At 38.9% G+C, this 16,749-nt stretch overlaps 1 protein-coding gene across 1 annotated transcript; it reads left to right on the top strand.

Annotated features, from left to right (window-relative positions):
- Positions 1-2,284: 2,284 nt before the first annotated feature.
- On the top strand, positions 2,285-2,722 carry LOC118846930 (40S ribosomal protein S17-like). The gene has a single exon (XM_036755603.1). It carries the CDS (start codon positions 2,291-2,293, stop codon positions 2,720-2,722), a length of 432 nt encoding a protein of 143 aa, XP_036611498.1. The 5' UTR covers positions 2,285-2,290.
- The last annotated feature ends 14,027 nt before the right edge of the window (positions 2,723-16,749 follow it).

Raw genomic sequence — 16,749 nt, 5'->3', positions numbered from 1 at the left:
ATCTTTGCAACAAGCATCTCTGATAAAGGCTTCATTTCTCAAATATATAGAAAACTGAGTCAAATTTACTAGAATGCAAGTCATTCCTCAATTGATAAATGATCAAAGGATATAAACAAGCAGTTTTCAAACGGAGAAATCAAAGCGATCTATAGGCATATGAAGAAGTGCTCTAAATCACTTTTAATTATAAGAATGCAAATTAAAACACTCTGAGGTACCACCTCAGACCTGTCAGATTGGCCATTTGACAAAAAAGAAAATGATAAATGCTGGAAAAGATTTGGGAAAATTGGGACATTAATTCATTGTTGGCAGAGTTGTGAACTGATCCAACCATTTTGGAGAGCAATTTGGAACCCAAAAGGGCAACCAAACTGTGCATACCCTTTGATTCAGCAATACCTGTATCCCAAAGAGGTCATAAAAAAGGGGAAAAGACCTACATGTGCAAAAATATTTGTAGCAGCCCTTTTCATGGTGGCAAAATAATGGAAATTGAGGGGATGCCCATAAATTGGGAAATGACTGAACAAGCTGTGGTATGTTAATGTAGTGGAGTGCTATTGCAAAATAAGAAATGATGAACAGGCAGATTTCAGAAAAATCTGGAAAAATTTGTATGAATTTATGCAAAGTGAAACGAGCAGAACCTGGGGAACGTTGTACACAGTATCAGCAACATTGTGTGATGATCAACTATGAATGACTCAGCTCTTCTCAGAAATACAATGATCCAAGACAAGTATAAAGGACCTACCAAAGAAAATGCTATTCATATCCAGATAAAGAACTAATGGACCCTGAATACAAATCAAAGCATTTTTTTGCTTACTTTATTCTTTCTCATGTTTTTTTTTTCCTTTTGATCTGTTTCTTCTTTCATAATTGTGATTCATATTCAAATATTTTTACATGATAGCACCTGTATAAACCATATCAAACTGCCTACCATTTTCAAAAGAGGGGAGTGGATGGGATGGGAAGGAGGTGGGAAGGAAGAACATTTTGGAACTCAAAATCTTGTAAAAATGACTGCTAAAAAGCTTCTTGATGTAAGTAGGAAAAAAATAAGATAATATTTTAAAAGGTCATGACAAACAAAATAAAATGGGAGGATGTTTCTGGATCATTGGATATCCTATCTCTACCCCATCACCACTCCCATCCTTTAAACTGTTTCTTTCTACAAAGATTTACAGTGGTGGTTCTTTTGGGGGCTCATACTCTACCATATTTTTGAGGTTCAGGGGTTTAAGAGAAAGGCCTAGGATTTTTGAAAAACCTAGATCTTTGGAATGCAAAGAGGTTTCAACTATCAGTTTTGTAAGCTTCTTTTAAAATGTTTAAATATATAACTTCCCAGTAGTAGGAAGGGTATGCTGTTAAATGACCAAACTACAGTATCATGAATCAAACATTTAAAATTTCCCTTAGAAGCAATTGCCTCTGCAGATCACTTGATTTTCTGTCACTGTACAAGGTGTCTCACTTTTCCAAGTTGTAAATAACTTCTTCAAAACCAAAGTTGGGGAAAAAAAACACAAACATGCAACAAAAAACAAAACAGTAACATTTAACCATGACAGTGAATATATTTTATTTTTATTTAAATCTTTCATTGATATCTTTTGTTTTTAAATCACTTTTATTTCCATAGACATTCCTCCCCTTCCTTTTCTCTTCAGTGAAGCATTGTCTTTGTAAAAAAGGGAGAGAAAAAAATCATATTAATAAAACTGATGAACATATCAGCTGAGTCTGATAGCATATGAAATGTTCCACCATCATCATTTCCTACTTCTACAAAGAAGAGGTGCATTTTTTCATCTTTACTTTGGAACCAAACTTAGTTAAATTTTCAGTGTTAAGCTTTGGATTGTGTAATTGTGTGTGTGTGTGTATGTTTTTTTAATTTACTTTGTTAGGGTCATTGCATATTTTCTGAATCTTCTTATCTCACTTTGTATCATCTCACATACATCTTTTCATGCTTCACTCTACTCATTCTACTCACAATTTCTTATAATCCAGTAAGAATCATTGCATCCATTTACCACAAATCATTTAGCCATCCCCCAATTGATGGCCATCTACTTTGTTTCCAATTCTTTGTTCCTAACAGTGAATGCACTTTAAACCATGCAAGATCCATACAGGTAGTCTGCCTTCCTGTGATCTAGAAAGTAAATGACTGTATGTCTTATATGGGCTTAGCAAAAAATTCCAGCTCTAAGATATCTACTCTTAAATGTAGAAAATAAGGCTCCCTTCACCCTCCAGAGCCAACATGGGTCGCATTTGGACCAAGACCATGAAGAAGGTGGCGCGAGTCATCATCGAAAAGTACTACACCCACCTGGGCAATGACTTCCACACCAACAAGCATGTGTGCGAGGAGATTGCCATGATCCCCAGCAAGAAGCTCTGCAATAAGATTGCAGGATATGTTACTCATGTGATGAAGCGGGTCCAGAGAGGCCCCGTGAGAGGTATCTCCATCAAACTGCAGGAAGAAAGAGAAAGGAGCGATAACTATGGCCCTGAGCTCTCTGCTTTGGATCAGGAAATCATTGAAGTGGATGCTGACACCAAAGAAATGTTGAAACTCCTGGACTTTGGCAGTTTGTCCAACCTGCAAGTTATCCAGCCCACAGCTGGGATGAACTTCAAAACACCAAGAAGAGCTGTTTCATATTTACTTTTGCCTTCTTTCCAATAAACATGGGAATACCCCAGAAAAAAAATGTAGAGAATAAATGCCAGCTTTTAGTACCATCTTGACATCTTCTCTTGGACTATTGGATGGGAAAGACCATTGTCTTCTGTCTTATGTCCTGGATGGGTCAGGCAGAGAGCAACCACCATACCGTGACCCCAATTGTATTCATATCCATATTCCGTTGTGTGTGGAAGTCTGCTATATGAAACACATTTCACAGGAAAAGCAGGTATAGATTCACTGATGTGACATCCTTTACTCTAAAACAGCAGTGTCAAAGTCAAAATGGAAAAGGGGGGTGGTGTCATTAAGTCATATATAAAGATTCTCTCAGGCCATATATTGACCTAATTGTAAAATATTATCTTTTATATTATATTTATATTTATTTATAATTTAATATGTAATATATTTTATATTGTATTTATTTATAATATATTTATATTATAATATTATTAATATGTAATATTGTATTTTTGTTTATTTTGTTAAAGATTTTCCAAGGACATTTTTATCTCATCCAGGCCACCCTCCCAAGTGTCATTTGGCCACATGCAGCCCTTGAGTCACATATTTGACCCCTCTACTCTAGAATGCTCAGGCAAGTCTCTGGCAGATTAGATGCTAAGAACAATACAATTTTAACAAAATACAAACTTTAGTAGCTTAAATTGCATTCAGACTTTTAAGACACCCTGTATATGACATTAATGCTACTTTTAAAGCACTTTCACATTCATTATCTCCTTTGGCCCTTATCAAAATCCTGTGAAGTCATTAAGACAGTGATTGTAAGTTCCATTTTATAGAATATGATGTCCCTAGGCTACAATGGGGAAGGGAAGCTCAACTTGTTTTCATTTCACCAGTGTTGGAAAGGATTATGGCATCTTAGATACAGACCTGGAAGGAACTTCAGACATCATCTAATACAAGGCTATCATTCTGCACATGAGGAAAGGTTAGTGACTTTCCCACGGTGTAACAACAATGCTACTTGCCACTACTGTGGCTGTGTAAGGCCAATAACACCAGCACACAAGAGGACTGCTAGCACAGGTTCTTTGATCTGCTTTTCTAAGGAAAGCAACTTAAAAGGTTTACAATCTTACTTTAATTAAACATATATATACCATTCACTTAGTTCAGGGGAAAATGTCAGCACCCTGAACTTCAGAGGAAATAAAAACAGAAATTAAAAACAGATCAAACTTTTATCTGTCTGACCAAATCACAATACATACATCAGTACCAGAGAGAAGCACCAACATCTAGGTTTTCAAAGCCAGAGGGCTCCTTAACAGTGGCCACCCAGAGTCTCCTCTGGTCAGATCACACAACACTTTTCCAGTGAGTGAGAGCCCCCAGCAAAGCACTAACCTCTGAGTTTATATAACCATGCAACTCAAACCTATGAGAACTATGCTTTCCCTTGACATAGGCAGGTCATCACAGACTCCTGATTCAATCAAAGAAAAAAAGGCAAGACTCATCAAAACACTTGATTCACTAAGTGCTCCAAAAGAGAAAACAATAAAAAAAGAATCCTGCCCCGATTACCATTAAACAAGGTCAAAAGAGCAGCAAGTGTCAGAAACAGAATTGAACGCAGGTCCAGTGGCTCCAGAAGCAGTATTATTTTCTTTTTTTTTTTAATCATTATTTATTTATTTAATATTTTTAGTTTTCAACGTCAATTTTAAAAAGTTTGAATTACAATTTTTCTCCCCATTTCTACACTCCCCCACTCCAAGATGGCATATATTCTGATTGCCCTGTTCCCAAGTCAATGCTCCCTTCTGTCACCCCACTCCCCCCCCCATACCCTTTTCCCTTACTTTCTTGTAGGGCAAGATAGATTTTTAAGTCCCATTGCCTGTATATCTTACTTCCTAGTTGCATGCAAAAACTTTTTTTTGAACATCTTCTTTTAAAACTTTGAGTTCCAAATTCTCTCCCCTCTTCCCTCCCCGCCACCCTCCCTAAGAAGGCAAGCAATTCAACATAGGCCACATGTGTATCATTACGCAAAACGCTTCCACAATATGCATGTTGTGAAAGACTAACTATATTTTGCTCCTTCCTATCCTATACCCCTTTATTCAGATTTCTCCGTTGACCCTGTCCCTTTTCAAAAGTGTTTGCTTTTGATTACCTCCTTCCCCTATCTGCCCTTCCTTCTATCATCCCCCCCTTTTATATCTCCTTCCTCCTTCTTTCCTGTAGGGTAAGATACCCAATTGAGTGTCTATGTTATTCCCTCCTCAGGTCAAATCTGATGAGAGCAAGATTCACTCATTCCCCCTCACCTGCCCCCTCTCCCCTCCCAACAGAACTGATTTTTCTTGCCACTTTTATGTTAGATAATTTATCCCATTCTATCTCTCCCTTTCTCCCTCTCTCAATATATTCCTCTCTCATGCCTTAATTTGATTTTATTTTTTTAGATATCATCCCTTCATATTTGACTCACCCTGTGCCCTCTGTCTATACACACACACACACACATACACACACACGTATGTGTATATATATATGTATGTATGTATATATATATATATATATATATATATGTATATTCCCTTCACGTACCTTAATACTGAGGTCTCATGAATTATACACATCATCTTTCTATGTAGGAATGTAAACAAAACAGTCCAACTTTAGTAAGTCCCTTATGATTTCTCTTTCTTGATTGCTTTTTCATGATTCTCTTGATTCTTGTATTTGAAAGTCAAATTTTCTATTCAGCTCTGGTCTTTTCATTGAGAAAGCTTGAAAGTCCTCTATTTTATTGAAAATCCATATTTTGCCTTGGAGCATGATACTCAGTTTTGCTGGGAAGGTGATTCTTGGTTTTGATCCTAGCTCCATTGACCTCCAGAATATCATATTCCAAGCCCTTTGATCCCTTAATGTAGAAGCTCTTAGATCTTGTATTATCCTCATTGTGTTTCCACAACACTCAATTTTTTTTTTCTTTCTGGCTGCTTGCAGTATTTTCTCCTTGATCTGGGAGCTCTGGAATTTGGTGACAATATTCCTAGGAGTTTTCTTTTTGGGACCTTTTTCAGGAGGCGATCAGTGGATTCTTTCAATTTCTATTTTACTCTCTGGCTCTAGAATATCAGGGCAGTTCTCCTTGATAATTTCTTGAAAGACGAAACCTAGGCTCTTTTTTTGATCATGACTTTCAGGCAGTCCAATAATTTTTAAATTATCTCTCCTAGATCTATTCTCAAGGTCAGTGGTTTTTCCAGTGAGATATTTCACACCATCTTCCATTTTTTCATTCCTTTGGTTCTGTTTTATAATGTCTTGATTTCTCATAACGTCACTAGCTTCTACTTGCTCCAATCTAATTTTTAAGGTAGTATTTTCTCCAGTGGTCTTTTGGACCTCCTTTTCCTTTTGGCTAATTCTGCCTTTCATGGCATTCTTCTCCTCCTTGGCTTTTTGGAGCTCTTTTGCCATTTGAGTTAGTCTATTCTTTAATGTGTTATTTTCTTCAGTATTTTTTGGGTCTCCTTTAGCAAGTCATTGACTTGTTTTTCATGGTTTTCTTGCATCACTCTCATTTCTGTTCCCAATTTTTCTTCTACTTCTCTAACTCGCTTTTCCAAATCCTTTTTGAGCTTGTCCATGCCCTGAGATCAGCTCATGTTTTTCTTGGAGACTTTTGATATAGGCTCTTTGACTTTGTTGACTTCTTCTGGCTGTATGTTTTGGTCTTCTTTGTCACCAAAGAAAGATTCCAAAGTCTGAATCTGAATCTGAGTCCCTTCTCACTGCCTGGCCATGTTCCCAGCCAACTACTTGACCCTTGAGTTTTTCATCAGGGTGTGACTGCTTGTAGAGTAGAGAGTACTTTGTCCCAAGCTTGAGGGGTTGTGCTGTTGTTTTCAGAGCTATTTCTACACAGCAAGTTCTGCCACACCATTGCTCCTCCTCCCCCAAGAACTGCCAACCCTGACCGTGACTCAGATCTTAAGCAGTCTCAGCACTCTGTCTCTGATCAGCCACTTAATTCCTCCCACCAGTTGGGCCTGGGGCCAGAAGCAACTGCAGCTATAGTTCTATCCTCAGAGCTGTACCACCTCTGCTGCCCCTGGTACAGTGGCCTAACTGTGAACTCCTTTCACTCCATCTTTGCAGCTTTTCCCGTTAACCTTTTGTGTTGTCTTTGGTGTTTGTGGGTTGAGAAGTCTGCTAACTGCCACAGCTCAATGATTCAGGGTGTTAGGGCCTGTTCTACCCAGCTCCCGGTCTGGTTGGTCTGGGCGCAGCCCACGCTGGGCTGTGCTCCACTCTGCTCCCAGCTCAGTGGGATAGGCCTTACCCATTGACCATCCAGGCTGTCCTGGGCTGGAGCCCTGCTTCCCTCTGCTATTCTGAGGGTTCTGCAGCTCTATAATTTGTTCAGAGCCATTTTTTTGTAGGTTTTTGGAGGGACTTGGGGGGAGCTCATGTAAGTCCCGGCTTTCCAGCCGCCATCTTGGCTCCGCCCCCAGTATTATTTTCTGTTGTACCTCTCTGCAGCAGTACTGATCAGAGATTTTAGAGTCTGTTCTAAGGGGTCTGGCAGTAGAATGATGTCCTCCTTAAGAGGAGTTGTCCTAAATTGTTTGTAGAATGAAGAATTAAAGATGTCATCTCAGTGAGATTTTTTAAATTTTTCTGACAAGATGTGATATAATTACTGCTGACCTTGAATGTCTACAGGCATCCAGATCCAAAGTATCAAAGGACAAAATCTAGAGTGAAAGGTGGGATACAAATAAGCAAATATTGTGTTTGACAGAAGGAAAAATCAACAGCTGTCTACCTCATGGGGATGTTGTAAGACTTAATTAATTTATGTTTGTACATTGCTTTAAGACCCTGAGTGAGGCTTTGTTCCTACAAAATTCTGCCATTACTTTTTTGATATGGGATTGGTTATGAAGATACTAGCTATAAAGTAAGAAAAGAGTTAGGTTATAAAATCTAGTATGGGAAAGACAGTTTTAAAAAAATGGTAAATCTTTATTAAATTTTATTAAGACTGCTTTGGCATAACAAGTAATAACAGTTATAAATAATTAAATGATAAAACTAGTCTGGGTATGTGTGTGCTATTCAGAGGTCATTAATGCATGCCTTCAGCAAGTAATAAGTCACCATGGGAAACCAAACTGACTTTAATCAAGAAGGCTGTATTAATGACTCAGTAATTTAAGATCCTGCTGTCTACTTACCACTATAATCATATACACTCCCCCCCCTCTATCTTTCCCCTACAAATAAACACTTCTTAAAACACAAGACAAGGGAGAAAAGGCAGTGACTCACCTGAGCTCTCCCCCAAACCCCTGCAAACACCTTTAAATAATGCCGTAAAGCTATTCCTGGAGCAGCCGAACTCGCAAAAAGACAGGGTAAAATAATTTTCCAGCCAAAGACAAATTAGAAGGTCAGCAGGTAAGGTCTGTTGCACCTGGGTGAGAACGGAGTATAGTTCAGTGCAGGCCATGCCAGCACAGGCCCAGCCCCAGAAGACCTGGAGTAAGCCTTGGGAGCCACTGAATGAGCAGTGACAGCATCTGCTTCTGGAGCTCTCAGCCCAAAGATGGTAAAGGCGGCTGAACACCTGGTCAGAAGGAGATTACAGAGTCTCTTTGTTAGCACTGAGGCAGGACTCTGTTGCTTTGATTATACATAGATGCAGGTCACAGTTCCATTCTTCTATCTGCATCCATTTTATGGGAGAGTTCATCCCATTCATATTCACAGTTATGATTACTATCTGTGTCTTTTTCTCCATTCTATTCCCCCCCCAAGTTTATGCTTTTATTTCTCCCTTCTCCCTTCTACTCCTCACAAGAGTTTTGCTTCTGATGGCTACCTTTCTCCATTTTCCCTGCCTATTAAATTCTCTCCTTTATCTTACCTTTTCACCCTTGATACTTCTTCCCTCCCTTCTAATCACCACCCCCTCCCCCTTTTCCTTCCCCTTTCTCCTCCTACTGCCTGTAGTACAAGTTAGGTTTCTATACTTGTCAGGGTATATTATTCCTTTCTCGAATCAAGTCCGATGAGAGTAAAGTTCAAATGCTATTTTCCCTTCTTTCTTTTCCTCTACCATAATATGTTTTTCTGTCTCTTCATGTGATGTAATTTAGCCTTTTCTACCACCTCCTTCCCTCTTCTCCCAGAACCATTCCTTTATACCCCTTAATTATGTTTTTTATCATCATATCAGTTACTTTATACTGACACCCTCAGTCTATGTGTATCTTTCAATCATAGTAATAACTGTAGAATTCTCAAGATTGACATATATATATATACATATATATATAATATATATATAAAACAATATAATCCTATATAAGGATGTAAACAATCTGCCCTTATTGAATAACAAGGTTCTTTTTCCCCCTGTTTACCTTTTTATGTCTCTCTTGAGTTTTGTATTTGAAGACCAAATTTTCCATTGAGCTCTGACCTTTTCATCTGGAAAGTCTGGAATTCCCTTATTTCATTGAATGTCCATCTCCTTGCCTGAAACATTATGCTCAGTTTTGCTGGATAGTTGATCCTTGGTTGTAGTCCAAGCTCCTTTGCCTTTCAGAATATCATATTCCAGTTCCTCCCATCTTTTAATGTAGAAGCTGTAAGACCCCACGAGATACTAACTGTAGTTCCGTGATATTTGAATTGTGTCTTTCTGGCTGCTGACAGTATTTTCTCCTTGACCCAATAATTCTGGAATTTGGCTTCAATATTCCTTGGAGTTTTCAGTTTGGGATCTGTTTCAGGTGGTGATCAGTGGATTCTTTTGATGACTATTTTACCCTCTGGTTCTAGGACCTTGGGGCAGTTATCCTTGTGATTTCTTGGAAGATACTGTCTAGGCTCTTTTTTCACCATGGTTTTCTGATTGACCAATAATTTTTAGATTATCTCTCCTGGATCTATTTTCCAGGTCAGTTGTTTTTTCCAATCAGATATTTCACATTGTCTTCTATTTTTTTTATTCTTTAGATTTTGTTTTTTGACTGATTCTTGATGCCTCATAGAGTCATTAGCTTCTACTTGCCCAATTCTAATTTCTAACCAATAGTTTTCTTCATTTAGCTTCTGATCCTCTTTTTCCATTTGGTTAATTTCACTTTTCAGGGCATCATTCTCTCCAATTAGATTGTGAACCTCCTTAACCATTTTGCCAATTTACTTTTTAAAGATTTTATCTCATCAGTGATTTTTTTTTCCATTTTTTCTTTTACCTCTCTAATTTGGTTTTTAAAATCCTCCTTGAGCTCTTCCAGGAATGCTTTTTGGGCTGGAGACCAGTTCACATTCCCTTTTAAGGTTTCAGATGTGAGTATAGTGTCAATGCTGTCCTCTTCTGAATTAGTATTTTGATCTTCCCTGTCTCCATAAAAAGAATCAATGCTCCTTGGCTTTCTGGATTGATTCTTCATGTTGTTTGTATTTTTCCTGGCTTCCAAAGTGGATGTCTGCTTCTGGAACCCAGGGGGATCTATCCCAAGCTTCTTCTGTTGGGAACTGGGGCCCTGGTTACTTGGCTTTGTGTACAATGGCATCTGGTTTAGTGAGGTATGGGGGAGGGGTGGTCTGACTGCTGGAAATCTCTTCCCCTAGCTCTGTGCTACAGCATGGGTGCTCCTAGCAATTGTTTGTGCTGGTGTCTGCCACTTCCCCTGCCTGTACAAGGGCACCTCTGGGTTCTTGGTGTTAACGTTGCTGGCTCCACCCCCCCCCGGGGCTCAGGAATTCCCACTGTTTGGCTGTTGAAGCTCTACTTCTGGCTCTTCTATTTCAGGGTTTCTCCTGAGAGCATATTATCTGGGTGAGGAAGGAAGGGATGAGAGCTCTTTTACCTGGTCATCATGGCTCCTGGCAGTTCCAGAAGGTTAGTTTCAAACCTTTAGACTGTGGGTTGCAAGCCTCAGGAGTAGTTGCTCTCATGGCTATAGGCTCTGTGCTGCTCCTGCCTCCCATAGCTCCAACAGACTCCCATCCTGGTCTGGGAGGCCAGGGGATTGCCACCAGCTTTGCATGGCCAGGATTCTCCTGGCTTGGATTGCTGGTTGAGTTCTGCAGCTGCTCCCACTTTGGAGTGGTCTGGTGAAGTTCTGTGCACCAAGCACTCTCCCAGCCTACAGATGCATCCTGTCGACCCTGAGGTCTCTCCTGGCTTGGAAATTTGCCCCACTCAGTCTACTAGTGGCTTCTAATGCTCTCAAATATGCTGAGGTTCACTATTTTAGAGGTAACTGACAGAGTTTGTGAGAGACCTCTGGTAAGTTGCTGCTTTTACAATGCCATCTTGGCTCCCGAACCTGGAAAATGTTAATTAAAGCAATTGTGAGGTACCAACTCATACCTATTAGATAGGCTAATAAGACAGCAAAGGAATATGACAAAGGGTGGAGGGGATGTGGGAAAAATGAGACATTAATGCGTTGTTGGTGGAGTTGAAACTGATTCAATCATTCTGTAGAACAATTTATAACTATGCCCAAAGGGCTATAAAATCATACATACCCTTGACCTAGGAATACCACTAGGTCTATATCACAAGATAGATAAAAAAGGAAAAGGATCTATATACACAAAAATTTTATTGCAGCTCTTTTCTTGGGGAAAAGAATAAGAAAATGAGGGGATGCTCATCAATTGGGGAATGGCAGAACAAATTGTGGTATGTGATTGTGATGCATTACTATTGTGCTATAAGAAATAATGAGCAGGATGCCCTCAGAAAAACCTGGAAAGACTTACGTGAACTGATGCAAAGTGAAATGTAGTGTGTACCAAGTAACAGCATTATTATAAGATGATTAGCTGTGAATGATTTAGCTGTTCTCAGCAATACAATGATCTAAGACAACTTTAAAAGACTTACAATGAAAAATGTTATCTATCACCAAAGAAAGAACTCATGGTGTCTAAAAAATGATTGAAGCATACTCTTTTTAACCTTTTTTTCCTTGAAGTCTTTTTGGCCCATGTTTTCTTTCACAACATGACTACCATGGAAATGTTTTGCATTACTACACATGTGCAGCCTATACCAAATTGCTTGCCTTCTCAATGAGGGGTAGGGGGAGAAAAGAAGGGAGAGAACTTGGAACTGAAAGTTTTAAAAACAAATATTAAAAATTGTTTTTACATGTAACTGGGGGAAAATAAAATATTAAATAAATTCAACAAATAAAATTGAAACAAAAAACAAGGCAAAATCACAGTTCAAATAAACAGATAGTTATTAAGTATTTGCTATGTACTTGGCATTTTTCTAAGCACTGAAGATATAAAGACAAATCCATAGCTGTCCTTACGGAACTTAAATTCTAGAAGGAGCACATATGTAATATTAATAATAATAACACCCAAAATGGCAATAGTAATAATAACTAATATAGTATTTTAAAGCTTGCACGGTGCTTTAGAAATATAATCTCATTTGATTGTCACAATCAGTCTGGGATGTAGGTAGGTAGCATTATCATTAACATGTTACAGATCAAGAAACTGAGGCAGATGGCAGTTAAGTGAATTGTTTAGGCCACACTGCTAGTAAATATCTGAAGCCATATTTGAACTCAGGTGTTCCTGACTCCAGGTCTGGCACTCTATCCACTGGCTTTATCTATCTATCTATCTATCTATCTATCTATCTATCTATCTAAACACATATGTGTGTGTTCCTTACATATATATGTGTATATACAGTCTATAAACACAAATTGTGTGTATGTGCATATACGCATACACATACACATACATATACATATACATGGGGGAAGCTAGGTGGCACAGTGGATAGAGTGCAGGGCCTGGAGTCAGGAAGACTCAAATTCCTGAGTTCAAATCTGACCTCAGACACTTACTAGCTGTATGATCCTGGGCAAGTCACTTAACCCTGTTTACCTCAGTTCTTCATCTGTAAAATGAGCTGGAGAATGAAATGGCAAATCATTCCAGTATCTTTGCCAAGAAAACCCCAAATGGGGTCACAAAGAGTCAGATGTGACTGAAATGACTCAAAAATAATAATATATACATACTATAAATATATGTGCATATACAGACACATATATTCACACACACACATATTTAGTGGGACAGATGGAAAGGGAGGAAGCATTAACAAGTGAATATATCAGGAAAGGCCATTCTATCACTTGAGCAGGACACTGAAGGCGACTACCAAATCTAAGACATAAAGAAGAGAAAAGAGTGTATTCCAGGAATTGGGGACAGTCTGTTCGAGGTATAGAGGCAAACTAAGGAAGGTTTTGTCTGGGGAGCAGCAAATAGACCAGTTTATATGGAACCAAGAGTAAATGAGAAAGAGTAATGTGAATTCAACCAGAGAGACCATAGCTAGGCTTTTAAATGTCGAAGAGATGAACTTGTAAAGCAATGGGGAACTATACTGAAGCCTCTTGAAGAGGAAAGTTTGTCCAACATGTTCCCAAGGCTGCTAGGGCTTAGACAAGAACCTGTCAAACTAAGATCAGCATCATGATGCCACTTTCTAGTTATAAAATTTACATGCAAAATCTTTCTGCTTGAAATTTATATTATGTAACAAAAATCAGACTGTCAATGTGAATAGATCATTTCCAATACACATCTAACAAGACTAGGCCTGTGATACTGTTAATTAGATCATGGCATGGACCCTTTCCAAATTAAATTTCAATAGATTAAAATCTATAAGAATTTAAGGACATTTTTTTCTTCCTTTCCCATTATTTGAGCATTCTAAAATTGTTTATTTAAAGCATCACAGATTGATGCTTCAAATGAAGACAAGTTGGCATCATTAAGGCTTCCAAATGATTCATTCTCGGGGACTTGGGCTTCAGGTTCAGTCTCATGTTCCAGCTTCTGCCAAATTCCCATTATCTTCATGGTACCTGGCACAGAACAACTGTGTGATTAAGTCTGTTAATATTCATGTGTGAGAGACCATCCTGGGGAAACTCATTAAATCCTGGAATCTCAGGGCTATAAGGGACCTCCAGGGCTAATCTGATCTGATCCCTGCTTATGAGTCTATTTCCTTCTAGCCCAGCATTCAAGTCCCTAAAAACGCTTGTCTTATGCCAGAGTTATTCTTGTTAGCTGTCACTGCAGGCATGAAGGATGCCTGGGGCTCTTCTTGTTTCTTGTAAGAGCTCTTCTTGTTCCTTTTTCATTGGTCTATAGCAGGGTCAACAATCTCCTAGATTCTAGTGCAGAGTTCTTAACCTGAGGTCTGTTAAACACTCATATAAATATATACATATATGTATATACACACATATGCCTATATGTGCATGTATGTATGTGGATATACATATATGTGAATATATGTTTATATATACATATATATATATGAGTGTATAGATGATAGAGCAATTGATCAACTGATGGATGATAGAGAGAAAGAGAGAAAGTTGAAAGAGAAAAAAGAAAAGGAAGGAAAAAAGTAAAAAGAAAAAGAGAGAAACAAAGAAATATAAGTAATATTTCATTGTAATCGGTTTCCTTTGCCATCCTATTACATTTAAAAGCATTATTCTGAAAAGGCATCCAAAGGGTTCAGCAGACTGTTGCCAAAGGGTTTAATTAAACAAAAAAGACTGAGAACCTCTCACATACAAGAGACATCAGAAATTAGAAGAAAGTAGAGGACCAGAAGCAAGTAGCCCCCACTCTTGGGTCCCTCCAGAATTCAGTAAGTTATGATTCTACATGACAAAGATATTTCATATGCCATAGATGTAAAAGGAAAGGACCCCAGAGGCGATGTAGTTAAAAACCTTCAGTTCACATGTAAGGAAGTTGAGGCCAAGAAAAGTTAAGTGAAGAGCCCCAGATCACACATGGAGTCAGTGGCAGTGCAAGTATTTAAACCCATCTCTTCTAACTTTGAGTCCAGTGCCCTTTCCACTGAATAAATTTTGGCATGAGTCAGGGTTCTTTGACACTAAGTTCAGCTGCTGTTTCTATGCCACCATTATCCACTGCCAGTGAAAGTTGTTATCAACCTTAGGGATTAGCTCGTGGCTGGCACATGCAACCATACTGTCAAGTGTTATCAGTTGCTGACACCCAAGGTATGCGAATCTATAGTCAGTGTTCATTTTTTGCCCCTCCCTTTTGCCAAGAAAAACCCAAATGTGAGACCGGCAGCAGGACAATAGTCTCACTTATTTTCCCTTACTCTCTCACTTCTTCTGATATGCCAGATTGAAAGAACTAAGTCCATGGCACACTCCTTTTAGAAGGGTGCTATCCTTAGCCCATAGACCTTTTATCCAGATGAATGCTTTGTACTTTCTCTTTTCATATCAATAACTCTCCAAGTATATTTTAGAGTTTAGACGTCTATCTAACCCTATAACAGAGATCCTACTTCAAACTTACCTCATTCCATGACTGAACTATTTCTCTACCTCTTTCCCCTATAGCCTTTTCCTCCAATTGGTGAGGTATATTCCAGAATTTCCAGTTGAAGAAGTATGAATGCCAACCACACTCTCTTCAAACCTGGCCCAGCCCATGATTTTCTAGGCTACTTTTCCTCCTTTACCCCACAGTACCTATATACTGCATCTTGACTTTTCAGCTCCCTTTTATGTATTGTTTTGCCAATTATAATGGCAGGTCCTTAAAGGTAGGGAGTCCTTCTCTTTGCTTGTATTTTTATTCCAAGCACTTAGTATAGTCTCTGGCACATAGTAAGTGTTTAACAAATTTTCTTTTTTTTCCTTTCTCTTGTTCTTTCTCTCTCTCTTTCTTCCTTTCTTTTGCTTTCTTTCTTTTCATATCTTTCTATCTATCTATAAGTTCTCAAACTTTTGAGCTTCAATGCATTTCTATCCCATCACACAGAAAATTCTTTATTTAGTCAGCCAATAGAAACTATCATTGACTTCCTGATGTTTATCAAAGACATTAGAGACCAAGGTCCTCTCATTTCAATCATAAGCAATCTAAAACATTAGATCCCCATGATGGCTCCTCTAGTTTTATCTGATTCCCTTCAAAGACTACAGTAAGTAGCTCAGGAATGAAGACTGGGGTCAATGCTGAGAAACAAAATCTCATCAGGACTACTTTTCAAAGCCTATCTACTGGAATCATTCCATGCCAACACCCATTAAGACTCTTTTCAATTGTTCTGCAGCACTGCCATAGCCATTGAATCACCTTCCTTGATCAAATCTAGAATCCATTTACTATGGATCAAATTGCATAATTGGCTCATTGGATTTGAATTTGGAGTTATCCTGGCTATGCCAGAACATAGAAACAATTCCTAGTTCTGTGCTCAGTAATTACCTTTCCACACAAATTCATCAGCTCCTCAGGCACTGTTGTCTCACCAGTACTAACAACTTGCCTACAAAAGCCTCAGTTTCTTCCTCTGTAAAATGGGTGTGGACATAAGAAAGAAGAATAGATGAGATGACATCTAACATCCCTTTCAGCTCTAAATCTAGGACCCTATGATCCGGACAGCTGGCTTCCCAACACCTAGTAGCTAACAAATAACAATGTGTCTGGGAATATTCCAAGTGCTTCTCTACTGCAAAGTTGGGTAGGTGAGGGTGGGGGTCATGACAAAGATAACAAATGCCTTCTGGCAAGCTACATCTCCACCTGAAGCAGGGAGAGAGACAGAGACAGACAAGAGACAGACAGAGACAGAGACAGTTAGAGTTGATCTGCCAGGCAATTCAAATCATCATCACCTCAACTACCATCTCCCCTTGGATCTCGAAAGAGATAGCTCAGGACGCTGAACCCAATAGCTGTGGGAATAGTAGTCCCCCTCTCCAGATCATTAGTCTTGCTTCCCACAGGGCCCCACAGCTATCATTAAGGGGAGAAATCGCTATGGGGCCCATACTTGCCCCTTCCAGCACCAACTGCTAACCAACGGCCATCAACAGGAGCCCCGGAGGTGACAGCACCCCCTAGACTATCAGTCCTATTTCCAACTATCATCCTGGGAA

This window comes from Trichosurus vulpecula, chromosome 4 (genome assembly GCF_011100635.1).
Source record: "Trichosurus vulpecula isolate mTriVul1 chromosome 4, mTriVul1.pri, whole genome shotgun sequence".
Classification (NCBI taxonomy): Eukaryota; Metazoa; Chordata; class Mammalia; order Diprotodontia; family Phalangeridae; genus Trichosurus; species Trichosurus vulpecula.
The sequence above is the reverse complement of the archived record's forward strand: the minus strand, read 5'-3'. Positions and strand labels throughout refer to the sequence as shown.